Source organism: Macrosteles quadrilineatus, unplaced genomic scaffold (genome assembly GCF_028750875.1).
Source record: "Macrosteles quadrilineatus isolate MER2022 unplaced genomic scaffold, UCM_ALF_1.0 Scaffold_4__1_contigs__length_99947679, whole genome shotgun sequence".
Taxonomy (NCBI): domain Eukaryota; kingdom Metazoa; phylum Arthropoda; class Insecta; order Hemiptera; family Cicadellidae; genus Macrosteles; species Macrosteles quadrilineatus.
Window position 1 is genome coordinate 47,937,848 of NW_026542597.1, and position 26,408 is coordinate 47,964,255.

General features: G+C 32.8%; 2 protein-coding genes across 2 annotated transcripts in view; both read right to left on the minus strand.

Annotated features, from left to right (window-relative positions):
• Positions 1-18,002, minus strand: part of LOC128992907 (uncharacterized) — an 83,584-nt gene extending 65,582 nt beyond the window's left edge. The window contains exons 1-13 of the mRNA XM_054416652.1: positions 17,593-18,002; positions 16,401-16,613; positions 15,347-15,590; positions 14,950-15,119; positions 13,257-13,429; positions 12,336-12,573; positions 11,919-12,096; positions 11,446-11,702; positions 10,887-11,087; positions 7,667-7,794; positions 2,074-2,158; positions 1,432-1,526; positions 193-410 (exon numbers count right to left, since the gene is read on the minus strand). Of these exons, the coding sequence (XP_054272627.1) occupies positions 193-410; positions 1,432-1,526; positions 2,074-2,158; positions 7,667-7,794; positions 10,887-11,087; positions 11,446-11,702; positions 11,919-12,096; positions 12,336-12,573; positions 13,257-13,429; positions 14,950-15,119; positions 15,347-15,590; positions 16,401-16,613; positions 17,593-17,956 (2,564 nt within the window). The 5' untranslated portion in view covers positions 17,957-18,002. The remainder of the gene's footprint in view (positions 1-192; positions 411-1,431; positions 1,527-2,073; positions 2,159-7,666; positions 7,795-10,886; positions 11,088-11,445; positions 11,703-11,918; positions 12,097-12,335; positions 12,574-13,256; positions 13,430-14,949; positions 15,120-15,346; positions 15,591-16,400; positions 16,614-17,592) is intronic.
• A 7,543-nt stretch (positions 18,003-25,545) lies between these two features.
• Positions 25,546-26,408, minus strand: part of LOC128993344 (polycystic kidney disease protein 1-like 2) — an 88,399-nt gene continuing 87,536 nt past the window's right edge. The window contains exon 32 of the mRNA XM_054417184.1: positions 25,546-26,408. Within this exon, the coding sequence (XP_054273159.1) occupies positions 25,662-26,408 (747 nt within the window). The 3' untranslated portion in view covers positions 25,546-25,661.

The window sequence follows — 26,408 nt, forward strand, 5'->3', positions numbered from 1 at the left end:
GGAACTGAATAAATCATTGCCAAAAAATCCACTGTACTTGCTAATAATTTGCCAGTTCTTGAGCTTAGAGCTTAATAGCATTAGGCCTATACTGATTTAGATTTTGTAAAACATGCAATAATTTAAACTATTCACATTTTATAAACATACACAGACTACTATGCTACTAATGATACTGATTGTTATCCTTACGTCGCTACAAGTTTAACTTCCTGCGAAGACGTCCATTGCAATGTCCCTCTATTTTTTACAGCATTTACAATGATTTCAGTCTGACTTGATACTAAAGCCAATGTCTTTGAAATGAGTCCCAAGTCAACGTTTAAAGGTGTAGGCCTATTTAGTGTTTGTAAAACGATTTTCATTGTTGAAGCACTTAGTTTCACATCCGCCACTGTGTTGAGTGTAACCTAAGGGAATATGTATAAATTACAAACTTGATTCTAGAAACTAATAAGAAACCATGACAAAGCATTTGAGGCCCCAAGACTCTTAGAGCAGGCCAATAATTATAAAATCCCTCTCTATAAAGTGCACGAAGCATTTCATGTAACAATTGGTGAAACAACGTTTTTATAGGGTATTTCAACCCTGCTGAGTACGAATCTGCCTGTTGCCAACGCGGAATTTGAACCGGAAGTGCGGTATCCAAGATGGCGGCCAAGATAACCGCCAAAAACTCTAATTTCCTCATATCTCCCTTGTTTGTTGGCTTAAAATAATTATTTAAACGCTTACAAATGCATTTTATCGGATTCCAAACGCATTGCAACACTCATTATTTACTCTTTTTGAGTTTAGAGGGCATAGGTTCCAACATGGCCGCCAAAACTTCTGTCCTCGGAAGAGAACAAGAAATATAAGAAAAAGACCATTTCAGAGTTAAGTCTTTATTTATATATTATAGGATTTTATTTATTTATTTAATTAAGTAAAGTAAATTAAATCCTTCAGAGTTAATTACCCCCGCAGCAGCAAACCTGCTGATTAATTTATTTGGTCCCAAATAATTTATAATAAACCCAAATAAAGCGACCATTTAATTAAAGACCATTACTCAAACTTTTGTATGTTTTATCTCCGAGATTACCCCTATTCGAATCAAAAACGCTGTTTCCTCAATTGTTACATGAAATGCTTCTTGCATTGCCTTTTTTAAGAAACGGGCCTAGTCTACTCTCATCGCTTACCCATGAAAATGGTTGTTGACAAGCTAATGGGAGAAAGTATGTGTCAGATTGCTGATACCGTTTATTTTAGATTCATTATTATCAGATTGAAAACTAACGATTGTAAAATTCACTAGTATTGCTATTATAGTAAATAAGTAAATACAAAATATTTCACTAGTTACAAACAACAATATACAAACATGTGTTCATACTATACTTTACTTTACTTAATACTTTTAGACGTAGATAAACTGAATACCTGCGAGATAGGTTCTAGAAGCAAACTCAGCATTTCATGTTTATTTACTTGCTCAGGCAAAGTATCAGGAATGAATGAGATGTAGTTCATTATAGCTGAAAAATTAACAACTTCTTAAATATTTAATTAGGTACTTTTTATCAAAATTATAAATGCAGCACCATATTGTAAAATAGTTATAGATTCATTTAATTTTGTTTGTGCTCTAGTCAATCTATTACATGTACCTAAAGTGACTACAGCAAATCACATTTTCATCATTACGATTCATATAATATCATCAAATACAACTTATGGAATGGTGGGTGTTTTAAAGGACCTGATAACTGATAATACAAATAACTTATTTTTACACTGACCTATAGTTAATCTTAAGTAAACAAAATACTAAGTTTAATTGGATACAATTAGAACTATTACACATGTTGGATCATTTTGACAACTTCATGAGTGTTTAAATTGTATTTTTAAAACTTATAATAGAGGAAGTTGGATTTAGAAAAAAGTGGCATTTTATCATCAAAAATACCATGTGTTTATAATGGATATTCTTTTCTTAATTGAGTATACATAGTATATCAGATTAGAGATGGTAAATCAATTGTCAAAAAGTAGGAGTTAAAAGTATAAATGTTTACCTACATGACAAATCGTTTAGATTTACTGTAGAAGTAAGGTTTTTTCTGATTTCCTTCATTCGCTGATCACTTATATTCCATGGTGACAGCTAGAACAGGCAAATTTATTATTAGATTACCAAAACCCTACACTGGTACAGGTCACTGGATTAGGAATAAAGTAATCATATTTGCTAGTTGCCTTTTTGTTCTCGATTTTATTGTTCCTCCCTATAAGATGAGGTTACTATAATAAGCATTTGCCACAATTGTTGCATCTTCAGAGTACCTTAAAACTAAAAGTCACTGTGTACAAGTGTTTGTGGAGGACTTTACATTATATAATGTAAGAGTATTAGATATTGATTACACCGGCGGCGCAGAACGGCGATGACGGGTATAGGTCGACTGGTTTCAGGGCTGGGGGATGGGTTTTTCCAAGTGTTGTGGTGTTGCCTGTTCTCTACCAGTGTTGCCAGATTGTTTGGAGTTTATTTCTACGTCATTGATAATTTTGAAAATTACAGAATTGTTAAATCTATTATGTTTATGTTATGGACCCAAAATGGATATTTCACCAAAAACGGATATTTCAACTTAGACTCAACTAGAACATTTTGACAAAACATTTTCTCCATATAATGTACAGTGTATAGGGGAAGGAAGTAAAAAGAAAAATTAGTGATGGACAAGACCCAAAACTTCGAGATTTTTTAAAAATTTTTTATGTCAAAGCTTCGGGCAGGATTGAAATACTTACATCATATTTTCGACAAAAAAACTTTCATTTTTTTATTTTTTTTTTTCATTTTAAATTATTAAAAAGTTTAAAAAAAATTTTAATTTTAAAAATTAAAAAAAAAAATCCCGTTCCGCTGGAATAAAAAAAATCTTGTCTCGTCTCGTCTCGAAGTGAAAAATCTAGTCTCGTCCATCACTAGTTAAAAGGCAACTGACCAATATAAAAGGTACCGTAACTTAATCATAACAAGTTTATCAAACTGGGTAAAACCAGAGATAAAACATAGTCCTTTGGTAGATTTCCCATCCTTATAGAACAGCTGAAGCCTATTTTATTGTTAGTTTGTCCGGTTTTCTGTAGATGTTGTGTTTTGTTTACAATTTGTTTCTATTATTTTAGGGTAGTTTCTCATAATTTTTATGTCTCACTGTTTGGTTATATAGCACGTGGACAATTAATTGTTTATGATTAGATAGTTTTATTTGGTTAAATGAGGTTTTAAATTGCTGAAATAACAAGAAACAAATTGTAAACAAAACACGACATATACAGAAAACCGGACAGAACTAACAATAAAATTGTCTTCAGCTGTTCCATAAAGATGGAAAATCTACTAAGGGACTATGTTTTATCCATAGTAAAACTATAGATTTTGATTAGGAATTCATGGCTTTCATTTTCTTAAATAGTCTGTACATACTTAGGTAGTAATTTTATTCCCATAGGCTACATTGCCAATGCTCATGTCTGAATCTAGTTGAAATGTCTATTTAACTATGTCCTATTACAAATGTCAGAACACTCTGAAGAGGAGCAGGATACATTCTTTGATGACTCTGTGTCAGGCAGTTTCTATCAATGACATTGTTATTGTGTTTTATCCATAACCTATGAAAGGTTTCCTTCATTCAGGTGGTTAGAATGTTGGACTTTTGTCCCAGAGGTTCAAAGTAAATTCAATAAACAATGGCTTTCGGCAATATGACCATGTCAAGTTCAGAGCCCACCTTATGTCTGACCCAGTAGCGGCTAGCCCATAAGGACTCTCGGACGCCGCCCTCCCAACAATACAGAAATCAATATTTTTTTTATTTATGTAATAAAAAAATAATATGTCGTAATTAAAATTAAATTACAATTACTTACGACTACTTAATCAATATGATAATAATATGAAATGAAATAGTTTTAAATTTTGAATCCAGTAATGACTGTTTTGCGATAGTCGCTTTCATAATGTGGATTGCGGACGGCGGCAACCTCCGTCCCAAACTCAATGCATGTAGTCTTATGGTAGAAACACCTAACAGCGCTGAGGGTGCCGTGACGTCATTCCAATGCTTTACAATAGGGACTCTGGGGCAGAGTCCAAAGCTGCGCGCGCATCCATAAATCAGGGCAGCCACCCTAAACTGGATAATTCTGCATCACACACGATTAGGATAGGAAGAACCATGTTGGCAGCGCTGGAGCCATCATCCACACTGTCACTACCATAAACTAAACATTAACTAACCTCACTTCTTTCCATGTCCATGACCACAGTTCAGTTATAGTTTAGTGCCAAACGACCTGTTGTTTTGTGATCAATAGTGTTTAGTGATAGTGATGGAGGCGTAAGGAAGGCAGCGGTAGTTTGTTGAAGATTGAAAGAGCTAAGTAGAAATTATTAATAGTTATACTTAATTGATTGAGTTAGTTAGTTCGTATCTTTGAGTCAATAAGTTACGTCTGTAGTTTTAGTATAGGCTAACCTAATCAACCCGAAAACTAAGTAAACTAACCATAGGTAAAGTGACTCGGACAATTTTAGTTATAGTTACTTATTATTAGTCTTAATAAGTTATTACGGGTAAATTTGCCGTGGGTTGAAGGCCTAAATCTAAATAATAATGGACGGCGGCATTTCGTTGTCGTCGACGGCTAACGTCACTAACGAAGTTAGCCTGATTATCAATGAAGGGATCAAAAATATTGACCACAGAATTTCTTTGAAAAAATTAGGACCTCCTAGACCTTTCATGAACATAAACCAAATTCAAAACAGTTCAAAGAATAAGAATAGCTTCACACGGAAATTTTCGCCACATATGTACAATCATGCAGATTGGCTATGTGGTTGTTCAATTAAAAATTCATTTTTCTGCTACACTTGTTTGGTCATGGGGGTTCAAGATAGAGCATGGACTGTAGACGGCATTTCAGACCTTAAACATCTACTGGAAAAAGTTAAAAAACACAAAACAAGTGAAAAACACATAAATGCGTCAATAGAATATGCTGTTTTAGGTAAAGTTGATATTAGATGCCAATTGGACAATGCATATAGGTTAAGAATACAAAAACAAAATGAAGATGTTTCGAAAAATCGATACATTCTAAGTAAGCTAATTGATGCAATTAAATTTTGTGGAGCGTTTGAATTAGCATTACGAGGACATGATGAACGCGAAAATTCAAAAAATCCTGGCATATTTCGTGGTTTGGTTAACCTTATGGCGGAGCTGGATGTAACATTGCAACAGCACATAAATCAAACAAATAACCGAGTGTTTTTGGGTCTGTCTAAAACCATACAGAACGAGTTATTGGACTCAATATATTACGTTTGTCTGCAAATGATTCGTGACGAATTGACACAAACCGACTATGTTGCTATTGAAGCCGACGAAACAACTGACTGTGCCACTTTATTCCAACTAGTATTTGTTATTAGGTACGAGCTGAATGGCACGATTCACGAGCGATTTATCACTTTTATTAGACCAAAAGGCCATGATGCAGAATCAGTTAGCGAAACAATTTTTGAAGTATTAGAGCAATTAAACCTCGACAAAACTCCTGATAAAGTCATTGCCCAGAGCTACGATGGGGCTTCCGTAATGAGTGGCCAACACACGGGAGTACAAGCGCGTGTAAAATCTAAATATAAGAATGCAAATTTTGTCCACTGTTACGCACATCAATTAAACTTAATCATTGAACGCAGTGCTACACAAAATAAGCAGGTTAAGATATTCTTCAGTAATATCGAGGGGTTTCATCATTCTTTTCCCAGTCAACAAAGAGAACTGCAGTTCTCGATGAGATAGTAAAACGTCGTATTCCAAAAAGCTCAGGTACTCGGTGGAATTTTAAATCCAGAATTGTAAGCACAATTTTTAATTATCAAAGAGAGTTGGAGGAATGTTTAAGTTACATACTCGACGATGACACCAATGACTATGCCACAATAAATAAAGCTGTTGGCCTAAGAAGTATTCTAAAAGACGAAGACTTTATTTTCTGGCTGGACTTTTTCAATCAAATACTGCCCCACAGTGACATTCTGTACAACCAACTGCAGCAAACAACAATTGATTGCGTCAAGGCGTTTAAGTTTGTCGGCGATTTCAAAACTGTGGTAGATCGCGTAAGAAACTCGACCATGTTAGATCAACCGAGAGATAGTGAACCCGAATCGAGCAAAAAGCGGAGAAGACACGACGATCAAAAACGCGTCGTCGCAAAGGAAGTGTGTGACATAATTACGTTGGGAATTGATGACCGTTTTACGTTTGTAAATCATTTGTCCGCGGCAAAACTGTTTCAGCCAAGTTTGTTTGGGGAGTTTAAAACCAAGTTTCCCGAAAAAGAGTTACACGCTGCTGCGGAACTATTTAGCCTAAATAAAACTGAATTGAAACAGGAGTTAAATGTTATTTACAATAGGGATGATTTTTCAACGGCCACAGGGTCATTAAGACTACTCAACTTTGTCTATGACAACAACCTCAAAGATGTGCTTCCAGAGTCAATCAAACTTTTAAAAATCATAAGCACAATACCTATGACTACTTCGGAAAGTGAACGTTGTTTCTCTACTTTGAAACGAATTAAAACGTTTACCAGGAGTACCATGAAACAAGACAGACTAAGTGCGCTTGCTATGTGTTCTATCGAAAAAAAGCTGTTGTCAACTTTAAACTTCAACGAAAAAGTAATAGATCACTTCGCCGGGCAGAAAGAAAGGAGGATGGATTTCACATTCAAACAGTACAATTAAAGTTAGGCCTTATCCTCATGGTATGGTTTTCTACTCATATTGCCGTGGATGTTTTAATATAAAATACAATTAGTCAAGCCTTACCCTCATGGTTTGGTTTTCTATTCGTTATTGCCGTGGGTGTTTAAATTATACAATTCAATCAATGTCAGGCCTTGCCGTTTGGTTATCTACTCATTATTGCCGTGGATTTTTTACTATTAAATTATCAATTGTTAGTTATATTTTCAATACAGTGTAGTCCCGTTTTACAAGGCCGTAGGCAGGGAGGGGGGTTAGAGGGTCAAACCCCTCCCCCAAAATTCCGAAATTGAGCAGTACAAATTAAAACTAGGTTTAAAAAGTTGAATTATGAAATAGAAACCACAATAGAGGATTAATTGTTATGTTTTGCAATATCTATTCATATTTAATATAGGCCTAGTTATATTAGGATAATAAATCTGATCTATTAAATAAATTGGTAAAAACTATTTAAAAAATATACTTTACTTTACTCTACTTATGTCTATTTGCTCATGCATAACAAACAACAGGTGAAATGGGAGTTTTTGGACTATTATTGGACACAGTTTTAGGCGTTAAAATTGCTTCAGAAAGTCACCAAACGGCTTTAAAAATTTAAAAATTTTTCCGGGGGAGGACCCCCGGACCCCCCTCTCCTGTTGGGGGGTGCTCCACACCCCCCCCACCCCCCGGAGCCCCCCCCTAGACTAGGTCCTAGAGCCGCCACTGGTCTGACCACCTATCTAGATTAAATAAAGTGTAGGACCTTATCCAATATAGTTCCTTTTTACATTTTCTATGGAAATTACCGTTATGAACACTTACCTGCACTTTCAGACTCTTTTCTATATATAATCCGCTGATTTTGTTTATTATATAGATGACAATATGTCCTCTTGTTATCCTTACATCATTCAGGACTCCATGAAACTCAGAGGTTCCAAGCATTCTGCCTAAACACCAAAGACAAAATAAAGAGATATTAAAGTATAAAATTTGGTGAACATACAAAAGCATTCTCGTATGTAGTCCAATAACACAGCTAGTCAACGTAATAACTGTATGTCATCAGTACATTATAACTTCACTGTATAACTATATAACTAGACATACTAATCCCATGTTCAAGCTTTCACCAGTCCAACTGTTTCTGTAATGTTACCTTGAACAGCACATGACTTTTTGTCCAACATTTAAAGTCACTCTTTGAAATTCAGTTACGATAAAACTCTACTTATTAAGGCTTGGTTTTGTAGCTCAAGCAATATTCTTCAAACAAACAACTGTTCAACAATAAGTGTCAAAACTTTAATCAAGAAACAAATCAGATAGTTGATTAAGAAATTAATTTTGAATAGGGAAGTGAATGGGTAGAATCTTTAATATAGGTACTGTCATTTTGTTTTTAAACATGTTAGGAGGATAAAATGTTCACAGAATACTTTCAGCACCTATTATACAATTTATGATTAGTTTTAAAATGTTTGCTGTATAAAAGAGCAAGTAATATAAAACCTAACATCCAAACCACTTTGTGAGACACCATATTGAAGTTCTCTATACTATGAGCACGAGGAAATATATATTGCCGACCCATACAACTCAAATAATATAGTTTTATACATGACTAGCAGAGTACCCGTCCTTCGTACGGGGTTGGAATATAAGTATAAAATGCTTATTGCAGTTATACTCAAGCTTTGTGTTTGCAATAAGGGAGGACAAAGTTTGATAAAATTTGCTTTTTTAAATTTACAGTATTCTATAGTATTACACATCTACCATAGCCATAATTTTCTACCACTTCACCTAAACAATAGAAAAAAATAAATTATCAACAATTTGCAAAATATCACAAATTATTCATGAAATGAAAAACATAAACATAACTGTAAACAATCCTACTTTGACAGTTCTCATTGTGAATAACAGTTTTTTGTTGCTGCTTAGTTCAAATTAGCTGTTTTCATAAATGCAAAAAATATAGTGCTGCACCCTGTTGGTAAATCTTATAACTTTTTAATGCTTTTCCATATCATAGAACCAACTTTTTTAGTTGAAACAGCTGACTAAATTCTTTAATTCCCTTTAAATATGAATACTCATAAGGTTAACAAGGGTAATTACAGAGCCACTGGGGCGGAGCCCGAAAGGATTTTTGAGATAAGAATATGCCTATATGTTAATTAGGAATGTAAGCTATCATCATGCCAAATTTCAGCCCAATCCGTCCAGTGGTTTATGCGTGATTGAACTTCAAACACACAAACAAACAAACACACTAACTTTCACATTTATAATAACGAGGTTTTAGCCCGTCCTTCGTACGGGAGTGGTCAGTTAAAACTGTGTATAAATCAGAACAGCTAGCTTACACGTATAAAGAAAAATTTTATAGCAGCCTACAGTAGAAAGAGTAATTATCAATTGACAAAGTGTATAGGCCTAGTCAACGATATCACCTTCCAATTCCATCGCATACCTGCCTCTTCCATAATCAATATCAACACAATACAATTACTCATACTATACACAATTTCCAGTAGGTCTGAATAGAAACTCTCTAAAATAAAACGAACACATCCAATAAACTTCACAGTACACATAATTATAACGTTTGTGTCCTGACATCATCAAACGAATCGTCCACACATATCCTTTGTATCAATTTCACTGCATCAATTGCTAAATAAATTAGTGTAAACAAAGAAAAGTAAAAACAACAACATATAGTTTGTTTTGGTAAACAGCTGAGTCAAAAATAAAATAATATTCATTTGAACAAAATAACTGGTCACATGTTGAAGGAATTTAAAACGTAAAACACGCTAGTAAAGCCAGTGACGTAATTAATTGTCTATGTTTATTATCAATTCCGTTATCAGTTCTAATGATTAAACCATTTCCTTAATAATTAAACCAACCTCATTGAATCAATGTACACCGTAATTCCCCATATTCATTTATTTAAACTATAAAATTCAGCGTCTCCAAACGTAACCACAACAACTAAACACACGCCAAACAACTTTTTAGATTTCATAAAAGGATGGTTAGTCTAATTGTAGTATTCTAGGTCAATGATGACGTTGTGCTCAATCTATGTAATTCATATCTGTATATCTTTGGATAAAACCCGTCTGGGTTGTGGTGGTAATTTAAAATTGTATTCCTGAGGATTCTTGATCTCCTTCTTTATGACATCAATATTTCCGGGCCTAATCCAAACAAAGTTTAATCATTCAAAAACATTGATTGTAAACAAACCAAGATAAATTAAAACGTGTAAAAAATGGAATTTCCTACCCTTTCCTAAAAAAGTTTAGCAGTATAATAATTTGTATATCCTTTTTTTAAGACTCGTGTACAGAGCCTCGACTTGTATACAACGATGGTGTTACTTTTCTCGGTGGTCTACTAATCTTACTTATTTCCTATAATCAATGACAAAATCTGAGTAAATAAAATAACCTCATAGTTCTACAGAGCATTTTTATATTTAACCAGCTGTTAGTTAAAAGAAAATTATATTGCACTAAAACAAACCGAAGATTACAAAGATTTATTTAAAAATCCTTTGAACATCCTAGTATTTTACCTATGTATATTTAAATAATCTGTCATCCTCTCATCGAAGGATTGAACGTATCAATGATTAGTATTACACATAGTATAAATAAGTCAACCCTTTAGTATGTCTTTTAATTTTATCCAAATGCTGAATTTGTGTTACAAACGCTGAATGTTTACAGCTGTTATGTTAAGCAAATTATATTACACCAAAAGCTAATTTAGAATCTTCGCGTCGGCTGCTAGACTTTTCAAAAATTAAAACTTAATTTCTAAATAACTGGGACCGTAAACAAAAACTATGGCTTCGACATTCCCTAGTTCTCAAAATTATCTTTCTTTCAACACAAAAATCATGAAAATCCGTCGAGTGGTTGATTCAGAATCGTGAATAAAAAAACACTGTTTTGTTTTAATATTATAGATAGTAAGATAAGATGTACTCAAACTTCAGTCTATATGATGAGTTTCTTACCATTAAAAACCAAGTTTTCAGCCACGTCTTCTTCACTTTTATCATAAAATTCATAAACCAGACCTTCAAATCCATCACAGATGATATCAAACGGTGTGAGTCCTTTCACTCCTGACTCAGGCTCTACTCTGCAGCCTCCCTCATAATGTATGGAAGACATTTTGAAGCTGTATTGTGCAACATGTTCTGGGTTATCATATTCTGGAACATAAAAATAGATTATCATACAAGGTAGGGGGTGTAGGTTGGTGGTAGATTAATATGTAAGTAAGTGTAGTATACTCATATACTCAGTGGGTGCTTGGTTTTTAGACATGTTAGCGCCTTATAGTGATTCACATTCACTTCTAATCATAGTAAAGAACATGATGTTGGTCTCAGATTTGAACTTGAACACTTGGCTGCGGTGGGAACCGATGGAGTCCTTAATTCCCGGACAACTCTTGTATTAACAATTCAAATCAACAGTTTTACAATTAATTAAATTATTTAAAACCTCTGTTTTATGACTCTTAGGTATATCCCATATTATATCCGACCAAAATGTGTTTCAATTTACCTCTAAGCATGATAGTGTAGGTCACCCCTTGTGTAAAAGAACCTTCCTTGATCGCTAGCATACTGGTAGGAAGGTCAGTGGTAAGCAAAATTGAATCCACTGGATGGAGCACTGAATCATTTTCCTTTGAGTAAACCCAGTTAAATTTCATACTCTTGTTTACTTTGCTCTTTGACTTTCCTATCACAGAGACTTTTGCTTTCAAAAACAACACTTCATTGGGCAGAGTCCCATCTTTTAAACAGTTTATCACGCATCTAAAAACACAAGTTAGTTTGTATTGGACAACAATTATCATACAATTCTTCGACATCTATATATTTAATTAGAGTTAAAAGAACCAACTATTGGGTGCTTTTAAAACTTTCTGCTTTTAAAAACTATGTGATACCTCTCAGTTAGAGAAGACGATTTCATATTTTTTTTAACTAATCTTTATCCAAGGTATGTAGAAGAGATTACAGTATACTTACGCAATAAAATAGTTAGTCACTGCAATGTCAGACTCATTAGCCACTTTGATGGTAACATAACTGAACTGAGGAGCTATCTTTGTGTCTTTATACCTGATTGTGCTGTCCACAGTCAGGGTGAACTTATACTCTGCATTGTACTGCAGCTGAGTTGAGTATAAAAAGAATTCCTGGTTGGCTAAAAACAAAGAATATATTAATTTATGGTGGGGTTACTTCCTACTACAGTCAAGTTTACTGTTTCAGGGGATTTTAATTATTATTTGTTACATAATTATAATTAGAATCATAATTCATAATCATAGTCTTAAGATAAAAATTTTATAAAATTATATTTTTAAGCACTGTAGTTACTTTGACATTGCACATACCTCATGCAATCTGAAAAGTGTTGCAACATTCAAAATTTGTACACACCTGATAACCAAACAGGATTATTCTTGTTCATTTTGCAAGTATCCTCGCAATTCTGGATGTGTTTTGTTAAACATTCGCATGTCCAAAGTATCATAAGAGAACTCTGGTCGGTTGATGGTTGGTTTGGGTCGTAGGAATGTTTTGCAACCAGGGACACTCCAGTATTCTTCATAACCCTCCTTACTTCTCCACCTTCGATTACTGCTTTAAGGGGTAATGGTTTCACTTGAAAATAACACTGAAATATACATTATCAATCAATAATTAGCTTTCGGAATCAAAATTTTGGAATCAGTTTTGGGCAAAACAATTTAGAGATTACAATAGTAAGAGTAAAATGTAGCATTTTTGTTGGTCCTGGGAATTTAAGGTAAAGTTTCAGAGCTAAGTGGATTCAGTTCATATCAGTAGATAAATTCAGAACTAAGGATGTCAGAGAAGTGGGGGCAGCAGTGGAAGAGGCAGAAGATAGAGAGAGATGGAGAGCAGTTGTTGGTGCGGCCAAATCCTGCCTTGGGTATAAATGGCCAACGGAGTGAGAGTGAGTTTAAGAGCTAGCTTAACCTCTTTTTATACAACTCATGAGTCATGATATAATACAATGTATCATACCTACATGGAAGTTATTAGTAACATTAAATAAGTTATCTTATAAATTCATAACAGAACAATAAATTTCCGCAAGTTATGACAGAGTTGTAAATGGTACTATTTTAAGGGTATTTAATTTTTACAATCTATCATAAATACATATGATAATTTTCTCACCATTAGTTCAATTTCACCAGGTATCTTGCACGTATAAAACAAGCAAAACTTTATCTGTAGGTAAATATGAATATGGCACAGATCAAAGCAAGAGGTTTGGTTCAACTGATTTTTGCTAATTTAAACATTTTTTGGTACAACCTAAGAGCTCACCTCGTCAAAATTTTCATTTGTAGAAGCTTGTATTACTCTTTTTATCCTAAGATTTACCCGATACTTTCCGATACCGAGGGTAAACTTTTCAAATATACGGATGTTTCCAATTGCGCTTCCTTCTTCAATCATTTCTCCATCTCCTTGAAATGTAGTTCTCCTATTATCATTACCTAAAACAACCTCTTCATAACTAGGATGTAACAATTTAAACTTGTACATATACATTATTATTCATATACTAATTTTGACACATATTAGTAAATCATGTGAATGAGATCCATGCTTGTGGGCCAAAGGAGCAACTGACATCAAATAACATACATATAGTACCAACAGCCTAACACCAAAATACCTAACAGTAAAATAAAACAGGTAATAATTTCACAAAGAGATGAATTTACAAAAGTATACTAATATATCTTTAACAAAATTTACATCCTAAAACTCCTACAAGAACAAAAACTCATCAAGACAGAAAGAAAATGGATTTCAGTCATGATCCCTGGGAGTTTTTCAGATTTTGGTTGGATTTGTTGCTGCAGGAGGTAATTAATATAGGCCCCTAACAAAAATAACTGAATTATGCAATATTTTTGTAGATATTGTGTGTTAGTGGAAGTCTTGCAAGTGGTAAATTAAAAATAAGATGGTTGTTTTTTTAATGCTCATGTAGTCCTATATACAGAGAGATATATGTAATTTTTTACTGTAAAAATTAACATTCTTTGGAATGTAATAATTTACAACATACAAACATGGAAGGGTTTAAAAGTTTGCAGCTTTGAGATCTTTTCTACAATTGACTGGGCTTTACTCCCCAAATGAATCTGACTACCTTTATCAATCTGTTTTTGCTCCTGAAGAGTTACCCCGTATTGTAGATGGGAATGGGAAAATGGGCATTAACAATCGAGACCTATTTTTCACTAACATTGCCCTTTAATTTTTGTAAACAAGATATTATTCAGGTCAATTTACTACATAATAGTCTGTCTGCTCATTTGAATTGATCAGTATAGGTTCCTAGCAATTTTACTGATTTACTCTAATCATGATTTTATTAAAGGTTAAAATTAATTTATTCTGTTATTGTATAGTTTGGATTTCAGTAATTTTCTTCAAACCAATCTTTAGCTAACCTTGACACCTCATTCCGGTTCCTCGAGTGATTAGATCAAATTCGGATCAGCTTAAAGAGTGGTTTAAAGAGTTTAACAAGGAATGAAATAAGGCAAATCATTGATAAAACCACAAAAATTGGGGCGTCTAGGACTGATCCTCAAGATACAGGTTCTGAAAAAGAAAATTCTTTTTTTCAACATCAACATTAATCATTGTAAAAATTCTTTTTCAGTTCAATAGTTCAATACTATTTTCCATTTCAGGACGACTGAAATATTTAAAACATCATATTTCCAAGTACTAAAATATAATCTCATATTGTTTTTCATTTGTCTGTTAACTTAAGCTATTTAACTAATAAATTTCATTTTTGTGGTCTTGAGTCACTTAACATATAAAGAGATTTTAAGGGGAAAATAAAAAAAAACAACTTGGCTTTAGAATTATCTCTAACTTTTATGTGTTCTATTATCCTCCTGGGACTTCAGGTGAGTTAGTTGTGTATCCTTCCTTAACATGTAAATAAAAATTATTACTAAGTGGGCCTAAATGAAATCAAATCTCTTACACTTGGACCATGTCCATATCCAGGTCGTGTCCTCCATTGTGCATTTCTGTCGATTCTCTTTTGCTGTTGACAAGTAAGCTCCGTCCTCCAAAAATTTTACATTGTGTTTGATGATAATGTTCTCATTACGATGGAAAACTGATTTTGACGAGTTAAAATGTGTTCTTGCGCTATTAAAAAGGTAAATAAAATAATATTAATTTCAAAATAATCTAGGACTGATAATTTTCTGATCTGATCATTTCTTTGATCAGAATTTTTCTAAAAATAATAATTAATAATTATTACACATAAGTTATTAAACATTTGATACCCCTAATGTTTACTTTTTAATGTTAATGCTAGACACTTTTTATTCAAAACTAAACGTTTAGTTATAATTTAACGTTGGACTCACCAGTTTGTTAGCCGTATGACCGGAATGCATTTCATTACTGGGATGTGATCATAATTGACAAATACTTTATAAGTGTAATATGCATACGTAAAAGGAGTAGTCTTAATTTTAACATCTAGTGCAGACAAATATCCTTTCAGCTTGTTGTTCATCTTCAGCACAGTCACCCCATACTCGTTTTCTGGCAGTAAATAGGGGTACTGCATGTCAATGTAGTCCTCAAACTGAACTGTTAGCGAAGGATCTGAAAAATGACAGTAGATTGAATGTATTAGAGATGAGGGTGGGATGCACATTGGCAATAAAATCCTTCCTCACCAACACACCAATTTTTTATACTGCTTCAATCAAACCAAATAACAAAACAATATGTGTCTTAACATAATGTAACTTGCATAATGTAACTTGCGTAATGTAACTTGCATAATGTAACTTGTAAGTTGCAAGGTCTTGCAACTTTAAAATGTCTACAACATATTTCTATAATGGCTGGGTAGCTGAGTGATTAAAGTGCTAGCCTAGCAATAAAAAGGTTCAAATTCAGAAATAGCAGGCCGGTTTAATTCTCAGAAAGTTAAGCTTCTTATGGTTCAGAATCGGACCCAGCTGTCCCTGATCATTGGGCTTTAAAATGATCATGACTGGTGAAACAGCTGATCGTAGTATGGTAACAAAGCTACACAGATGACTGCTCAAACCATACTCTACACTCATCCTTCGCTCATTCTTGGGTTAAAATACGGACCTAGGTGGCGTCTCCATCTCAATAGCTGATGCTGATGCAATAAAGAAGAAGACTTACTATATCTGCTGTCTTCATATCTCAATATTTTTAACACTAAATAATTTTTTTTCCTCGAACTTTTTAAATTTGTATATGTGTTAAGATAGCAAAATAAAAGCATTTTGGTCCTATAATTTGTATTTACAAATTTTTTTTACCAAAGCCCAGTGTTGTAGCCAAAACTGCTGAGTATTATCAACTTTGGCCAACTAACAATTACTTCTACTACCATAGAATACAAAGTATGTATTAGTCAAAGTTTCTCTTTACCATCCGTGTTCTCGGAAAAGTCTGGAGCATGTCCTCTTTTTCCAGCCTCTCCTAAATTAACTATATTCCCCAATCCAGTTTTAAACATCCTATTCACTCCAGTACGGGCTAATTTGGCATCACAATCAATCTTGAAATAGAACCTTGTTATTTCTCCAGGCTTTACAAATGCATTTTTTCTATGCCACTGGATCATGCGGAAATATTCTTGGCCTGAAAATAATACACCAAATTCCTTCACAAACTTTTGTGTATAGACTTATTAATTCTTATATCTACTTTTAAATGGCTTGGATAAAATCATATTTTAAATGTGAAGTATATAATAAATAGCACAGAACATAAAAAATCAAGTTAAAAATCACTTGGATACATCCCTATAGAGGCCTAGATTAGCGTACCGCAATAAGTATATTTTACCCTGATTTGTTTTACAAGCACAAGTCTCAAGCCCCCTGGTTAAGGTGATCATGGGATTGACATTGTGAAGGCTGTCTTTGAAAGAGGATTAAGTTGTAAAATGATAGGACATAAGTTAAACTGACTGGTTAATGTGTGACACATGAACAATTCCTAATATTTCATAGCTTTAAAAGGAGAGCACAAAGAGTACCACATTGATTGCATACCACACATTAATTCACACGCGTACATTAAGCTGTGCTCGTAAATTTATGTTTGTAGCCATCCATAGCTCTTTTTGAATTAATCATATCTTTAAACTTTTGTTGGCAATGTTTTGCAGCATCAGAGAGGATTCAGCTTAGTGTGCTCACAGTTTGGATACCTGATTCCATACTAGGAGCTTTTATGACATTTTTCAAAGCTCAAATGTCATTAAGTGATATAATTTGGTTTTCATTGTTAATATAATTACAATCAAATGCTTTTATTTAATACCTATTCCACACAATGGCAGCGATAGCTACCGTAGAACGCAGCTACGTGGATCACGCCCACGCAATTGAAAAATTCACACTTTTTCTGCAATCGTGGATGTTGATGAGAACACTCCCCCCACAGGTGACAATGATGATGTTTCTGCGGCCACGAGAGATGTTCAATATTTTGACAAGACAATGACATTTTCAGTTAGGATACTTTTTGTGAAATAAGAAGGGGAACCTAATGGCACGATTATATTATTTGCAACAAATAAAAACTCCTCAAGAAAAAAATATTTTTTTCTCACCTATTTTAGCAGGAAACTCGCAAAACTGGCCATAGAATCCCTGAGGACAGACACACCCTTGCTTGTAGTCTTTTTCAATAACACATTTCCCATTGTTATTACATCCCATGTTGCAGGTCTTTGGCAATTCACACTCATCAAGAAACCATCTTTTGTCTAAGAAAGTAGCGAGGCAGTGTTTTTCTTTGGTTTTGTCCTCAGCACATAAAGAACACTGGAATCCTTCCTCGGCTTGGTAGTAGTTACAATTATGATCATTACTACAGGGAACTTTGTTAAATGTGGGTTGTAAATGTTGAAATTGAAACAACCTCCAGTTTACAGTGAATATTTGAAGTATTAAAAGTAGTTTTAATGTGAACATTTCACTTTTGATCTGGAATTGGGTTTACAACATTTTAATGATTGATTCAAAAGTTATTATTTGTATTTGAAGGAACAATATGTTTATTCGTTAACATATGACTGTATATTTTATTTCTCAGACAGATAAATAGAGATTCAAATTCCAATATATTTATTTACTAGCTGTTGTACCAAGGCTTGGTTGTACCCATGGTGGAAGGAAAAACATAGGTGTGCTATTCCCGTCATATTCTGACGTCACTCGGATTGCAAACAAAAGATCCCCTGATTGTAACTGTCAAATTAGTATGTATTTGTTTTGATTTGATTGTTATTATTTTTTTATAAAAACATACATTATAAAAACAATAACAACCAAATCAAAACAAATACATATACTAATTTGACAGTTACAATCAGGCGATCTTTTGTTTGCAATCCGAGTGACGTCAGAATATGACGGGAATAGCACACCTATGTTTTTTCCTTCCACCAAGTGTTGTACCCGTGCTTTGCAACGGGAAGAGAACACATAATTGAAACATTTTGATCTTTACATCTGTTGATAAAATAGCTACACAAAAGCCTTTTTCACCACACTATCATGTTTTTGGCTGTATTACATACGTTAATTGGTGGCCGAAAGTTACGTTTTGCTGGCGATGCCAGCTGTCCATAATTTGGGGACCGAGCAGGTTTTTACAGGCCGGGGCCGCAAAATCAGCTGTCCGCTTACTTACTTAAAACATGATTGCATTTTAAATACACAATCAAAATCCATAGCATTGCAATATAATTGTGTTATTATCACCGTTGCCTAGCAACTATTTATTTTTATTTTTGCTGATTCTTCAAATTATTTCTTCACATAACCTTAAAGTTGTAGTTGTTTTGACTATATTATAGTCGTGAATAGTGGTAATAGGGTATAGTGTGGTGAAAAATAGCGTTCGTATCACGGACCGAAATGGTTTTGCAGCTCTCGATCGATTTAAGTTCTCGACTTCGTCTCGAACTTAAAAACTATCTCGAGCCGGCAAAACCTAATTTTCGGCCCTAGGTACGAAATATACTATTAAAAACAAAATTTAACCTTTAATGGATATTGTTGTCATAAATGTAAAAAATAATAGTACTGCACCCTGTTGGTAAGCCTTGTAACTTTTTAATGCTATTCAATATCATAGAACCAACTTGTGTAGTTGAAACAGCTGACAAAATTCTTTTATTCCTTTTAAAATATGATTACACATAAGGTTAACATGGGAAACTCTAGAGCCACTGGGGCGGAGCCCAAAAGGACTTTTGAGATAAGAATGTGTCTATATGTTAATTGGGAATGTGAGCTAAATTTCAGCCCAATCCGACCAGTATTTTTCACATTTACTTGTCACAAACATACATCCATCCATCCAAACTTTCTCATTTATAATATTACTTTCTCATTTATAATATTAGTAGGATAAGTAGGATGATATTTAAATATTTACATATTTAAATTTAATGACATTGTGAAAGACTGTGACCATGACCTTAGTGTTGAAATGCATCAGTCATTAAAAATAATTAAAAAAAAGGTACTATATGGTGTATTATTTATAAATATTATTTATGATAATACAACATCTTGGCCTTGCCAAAGATTACAAAACTTGACAGTGAGGTCCAATTGATACACAAAAATTAACAAACAAAAAATTAAATTTTTTTCCTTTACAAAAAAATTTTCTATTGCTTAACACTACTAATTCCATGGGGGTTTGTGGCAGGCACCTGTCTATACAGAATAATTGGCAGCCGAAATACAAAGTTCTAAATATAGTTTGATAAATGTCTGCATCGTCTATCTGACTTATAATCCATGCATTATATTCCATTGTTTTTGTTTTCTGCTTCATAATCCAGGAGTTTCTAAATATTGAAGAGGCAGTGCCTAACTGGAGAAAAAAGTATAACCATTTCTTGTTTCCTCTTCGTTCTTCGTTTAATGAATTGAAACATAACCTCTCACTAAGAAAGCTAATGCCCATGCATGCATTTAATAACACAAATAAGCAGAGAAAATCAAAAACTGAAATGTTTGAGAGGCTTTCTTTGATCTTATAATAGTAGGTGTGACTGGGATGGTGGGGTCGTCCTGTAATCCAGCTACTAGGAGGTCACGAATTGTGGACATTTATAGGCATGCACTGTGGATGCGACAATCCCTGGTGTGGAATTACATCCGCACGAGTGAGTACTACCCCAATAAGTAAAAATATTCTTTAAAATTTTCAAAAATTGAATTACAATTGTTGTATAACAATTTTAAAACATTTTGATTTAAACTTCATATTACAAAAATTTTAACATAAGATTGAAACAATTTTAAAATTGTTTAACAATAAATTTTTTTGCTGTTAAAAAAATAAGTTTTAATACAAGTTGTAACTATTTTACAACAATTTTAAAATTGTTTAGCGATCAGTTTTTCTAGTTTAAAAAAATAAGTTTTAATACAAGTTGTAACTATTTTACAACAATTTTAAAATTGTTAAACAATCAGTTTTTTGCAGTTAAAAAAATAAGTTTTAAGACAAGTTGTAACTATTTTACAACAACTTTAAAATTGTTAAACAATCAGTTTTTTGCAGTTTAAAAAATAAGTTCAAATTTTTTTAGAATCAGACATTTCATAGAAGTATTCCCTGGAATTAGGGTAATTATTCCTGTCACTGTCGTGGGATAAGATTGAAAAGTAGTCCCAGTTTCTCACAACATGTTCAACAATTTCTTCGCACACAGTTGGTGTGTGTATGTGTGTAAGGTGAATTATGAATGAGAGTGAAGTAAATAAACACGCACCATCTCCTCTGATGTGAATGATATTGCGTGGAACAAACTCTCCATTAACATTTAAAACCTTAGTGTTCATACTTTGTCATGGTTTAACCAACTACAAAAATATTAACAGAATTGTATCATAATTTAGTTCTTAAAAATTAAAATGTAATAAAAAACTAAGTTCAATTCTACTTTCTTCAACACTAATCAGTAATCACATTATATTAGAAGTGGATACAACTAAAATACCACAGTTAATTAGGTTAATTTCACTGACACACAACCATGATGTTTATTTGGTCCGAAATAACCTTAGTAAACTAAAATAAAATTGTATTTTAACAGCTGACTATTGAATAAATTTCTGACAAATGTAAAAAAAACCCAAAACAAATTATTCTTCTTATACCAACTCCATGCTAACTTTGACCTTCTGTGGGGCGGAGACCATTGGGAATTTTGTAAAATCACTTATTTTTGTCTGCCTAGGCTATGAGAGGAATATGTATGCAAAATCTCATGCTTCTAGGTGCAATGGTTTCGCCTGTGCATTGATCGGAATTTCACATTTATGTATAGAGATGTGCCCATCACCATAACTTGAGTAATTTTTGTCTGATTTTGATAAAACTTGGTTTGAAGGTGTAAGGCGGGATAAACTTGAATGAGTTTGCGAACTAGCATGATCATACCATAGGAACGGGGTTTAACGGGGGGTTTTATGGGGTAAAAATGGGGTTTTCTAATTTTTCACCCTTAAAACACACAATTTATCAATTTTTCTCCAGACCTTTTTAAAGAGCTTAAAAAAAATAATTTAGTATATCAAAGTGTTTTTGTACAATAATTGGTTACGGAGAAAATTCAAAAAAATTTTAATTTAAAATTCCCATGTTATTCTTATGGAGAATATTATAATATGTTGTAGTTGGCTTGTTTATGAATAAATTTTGATCAAACTTGGCGTTTTCATTTATTTCATACTAAGCTATTGATATTTTAATAAAAAACACACTTTATTAGTTTTCCTATAGCAGCTAACCTAGGTACTTGTTAAACATAACTGTTAATTTAATAGATTAATAATTAAAAATCAATCCAGGCAAATGGAAGTTCGCTTTGCTGCAGCGGGGCTGTTTTCTCAAAAAATTGAAATTTTCTGTAAAATTTTTAAAAAGGTCTCAGTCAAGGTGGCGGCACGTGCTATCAATGTTTTTTTATTAAGTTTTGTATGTACTATGTAGATCATAAATTTACAATATACCATTTTCTATGTTATAGATTTTTCTTAAAAAAATAATTTTAAATTTTAAAATATTAATAGGTATGTAAATTTGGTGCTAGACTGGACATGCTAATTATTTTGAGACGCACTTGATGTTTTGAAGCATGGAGCCAGAACGCACTCCAGTCCATATAGAGCCTAAACAGTAAGACATACGGAAAAAAGGAAATATGCTTTGTTTTAGACATTGGACAAAAGAACAACATTTAATCTAAACATTTTTTTATCGGAGCACTTTTTATAAATCTACATGCCAAAAACATTTGTTCAAAGAAAAAATTTGATATTTTCAGATTAAAAATTATTTTTTTACGAAAAAGCTACTACATAGATAATGCTATAATGTAAATTTATGATCCACATACAAAACTCAATAATAAAACATTGATAGCACGTGCCTTCTTGAATGGTTCCTTTTACGAATTTATGAGGAAAAAATGCAATTATTTTTTTATAAAACCTATTTTTTCCATAAAGTTACTACATATTGCTATCACATATATTCTTGATCTACACATGAGACTATACAAGAAAAACGTTGACAGCACGAGCCGCCACCTTGACTAAGATCTTTTTACAAATTTATCAGACGATTTAAATTTTTTGAGAAAAAATCATTTTTGTTTTTTAAATCCTACCTTTTTTACATAAAGCTACTACTTATGCATTACTATCACATATATTCTTGATCAACACGTAAAACTATACAAGAAAAAATTGATAGCACATGCCACCTTGACTGGTACCTTCTTACAAATATATGAGACAAAATTTAATTTTTTGAGAAATAATTTAAATTTTGTTATATAAAACATACTTTTTTACATAAAGCTACTACTTATGCATTGCTATCACATATATTCTTAATCTTCACATAAAACTATACAAGAAAAACATTGATAGCACGTGCCATCTTGACTGGGACCTTTGTACAAATTTACCAAAAAATTTCAATTTTTTGAGAAAAATCATTTTTGTTGTATAAAAACCTACCTTTTTTACATAAAGCTACTACTTATGCATTGCTATCACATATATTCTTGATCAACACATAACACTATACAAGAAAAACATAGTCTGCATTTGCCACCCTAGGTTGTTCCAATTAAGGTCATTTTTAGGTTTGGCTCATGGACTTCTGCCAACCTAAGTAAATTATTTTTGCAAATATTATTAATGCTTTGCATTATCCTTAGTTTACTTTAAATTTTACTATGTAAGTATGTTTTTTCGTAACTTTACTCCTAGAACCCCAAAACTTAAGTTTAAAGTCAAAACCTTTAGGTTTTTTAGCACTTTTACGAGCCCTATGTTATTCTGTATTGGGGAGCGAGCTGGCCTGGTGGTCAGAGCGCGGGACTTCAGTCCCTGAGGTCCCGGGTTCGATCCCTGCCAAGTCACCAATGGATTTTATCTAAGTGATAATGCTACAACTCCTAGGTCTAGCCTAAAGTAATGTGACAAACAATCCCAGGATCGTGCCTAGCGTCCTAGGACAAAAAAAAAAAAAATGTTATTCTTATGGAGAATAACATTGAAAGTTACCGACTTTTGTATGTCCATCTGAACAGTTTAGAAACTTGCTAGAGACATGAAATTTGGCAGCATTGTAGTATGTGATGCCAAATTAACAGTCAAATTTCCAAAAGTCACATTTTAAAATTTTAACCCCCATAAACACTTAAAATGGCGGACATCGGAAAACGACAAAACCTGTTTTTTTTTTTTTACGTCTATAACTTAAAACGGTAAGAGCTAGCAAAGATTTGAAAAAATTTTCATGGTCAGGAATTAAATTTTCTACAATACCCACTTTATTTATTTATTTATTTTATTTTATTTTATTTATTCCTACGGCAAATGCCATTAAACAATACATATCAAAGCAAGATGATGGTTTGCAAAAATAATACAAGAATTTCAATTACATGCCTAGTATACATACAAAAGACTAGAAAATGATTCATTTGTTTTCCGAAAATTTCACCCCTGCACCCTTAAAAAACGCACTATTTTCAAAAACTTTTTAATTTTCTTCCAAATTTTTATTGGTTTTTGCTATTTTTCCTACCTAAGTAATTTGTTTTGACAAATATTATAAATGCTTTGTATTCTACTTATAGTTTACTTAACATGTTAATCCTTACATATGTTTACGTAACTTTACTCATTCACCCCTAAAATTTAAGTTTAATTAAAATCCATTTTTAGCCCCTGAGCTGTGATATATTAATTAAAAATAGGTATTTACCTTCGTCTACAGCTCAACCTGTTGCAATTTGAGTTACGGCCGTTTCGGCATTATAATGCCATCGTCAGACGTTGAACATTCAGCTGAAGTAGTGTCGTCATAGTTGAAACACATATGAATAACATTTTATAATAATTAACAAAAACACAACGAACAGGCCTGTCACACACATGGTACCGGTTGACATTGCCGCGATCTGAACTGGATGCCGACTACGGTACAGTAGTCTGTAAGTACATGTAGCTCCTAAACGAGTAAGTTTAGAGAGAAAATGCTAAAAGAAATAAGTCTTTAAAATAAAATTGTATCATTATTCTAAAAAAACCATAAAATAAACAGTTTCATTTTTTTAAATTTACTGTCATTTTTGAAAATTACGACCACTTTTGAAACAATGGAATAAATATTTTTTTGGTCTTTTTAGAATGTAGATGCAATTTTAAAACCTAATGTTATTGAAATATTGTAGATTTAATTGATAATCAAATCAGGCAAATGGAAATTCGCTTAGTCTGTAGTTTTGCTGCAGGGTGTATATTAAACTTGATGGGATTCTGCTACACCTTCCAGACTATACCTTGCTCATTTAGGCCTACCTTAACCATTTCTGCTTCTTTAATACATTTTGCATTTTCTTTATTTTACTTCAAGTCCAATTCACTTTACTTACTACTTACTTTACTTACTTTACTTTTTTTTAGTTTATTGGACTTTTTTTAATTCTCTGGGTCTTCGCTTGGCTATTAACTCCATATCATCGTCATATGCTACCCCTAATATATTTAAATATTCTCCCATCTATTTTTTATTTGGTTTTTTCAGGGTATTACATTAGACACTAGACAGTAAAGATAGTAAAGCAATTGCACTCCTTTTGTATATTTTTGATTATATTCTCAGTATTTTCACTATTTTCCTACATGGTGCGTAAAAGCTCAAATTTTATGTGACCTTAAATAAGTGTTTAATGTTTTTAAAGGCAGAATTTTAAACTCAAATATTTTTATGTTTTTCCCTTACATTTTTTCTGTATTTATAAATACAATTCCCTATTCTAGTTAATCTAAATAGAAAACAGCAACATTGTTTTACTGTACAATGAGATAAAGTATTAAAGGCTTTAGTATAGCTTAAATAATAAATAAATTTAGCATTGATTCTAATAACAAAGTTTGTTTATTTATCAAATTTACAAACTTATAGATTATTAAGTTAATCAGAATAACTAACAAACCACAAATATGGCACAGTAAGTAACATGAAATATACATTTATCAAAGTATACATTAAAAAGTATAAGTCCTTCGTATTGGCAACTGTATTAAATCAAAGGTATTTAAGGTTCATTATCGAATAAAATGTATTTCATTTTTTATTTCGGTTGCAGCATTTTTTCAATCTATCTAAAATAAATGACACAAAGTTAAAGTTGTCTGAATCCCTTAACTTGTACGCTCTGGCAATTCGTGTATAATACAAGAACAATAATATAAAGAAAATACGAATAAAGAACATCACAATTGTCCTAAACGCGACAAAGATTTGAACATTGCCACTTTCCAAAGTGTTATTTTCTAAAAGCTCCGTCATTCTTTTAAAGAATATTAATTCTTTTATCCTAAAGTATTGTGGACAATCGAGAAGATATTGAAGATTTATAAGCACACAAAGTGTTAGTAGTAGACCCAAAGTCATCCAGTACAACCAAATAAGCGAAATGACAAAAGTGTAATACGAGTTCAAGAATCTTCTCCCACCTTCAATCCGCATAACGGTTGCAGTAAGTACAAGGCCCAGCAATACAGACAGCACTACTTGAAGTAAACTGAAAGTCTTTATGAAGTTGTCAAAGTCAAAGGAATCACTAGTGTGATTTTTCATGTACTGTTGAGCGTACCTGATGGACATTCGATGGTGGAAACACCAAATAACTATCGCCAGAAATGATAAGGTTATGTTAAATATGCGAACCACATTGGTTACAACCTTTAAATACTCTAAAAGTCCTGTCCTGTTGATGACATAGCCACAGCGAAACAAAAAGTAGAAAGTGTAAAGGAGGAATATCAACTCCCAAACTCCAAACTTAATAACTCTTGATACCGGGATGAC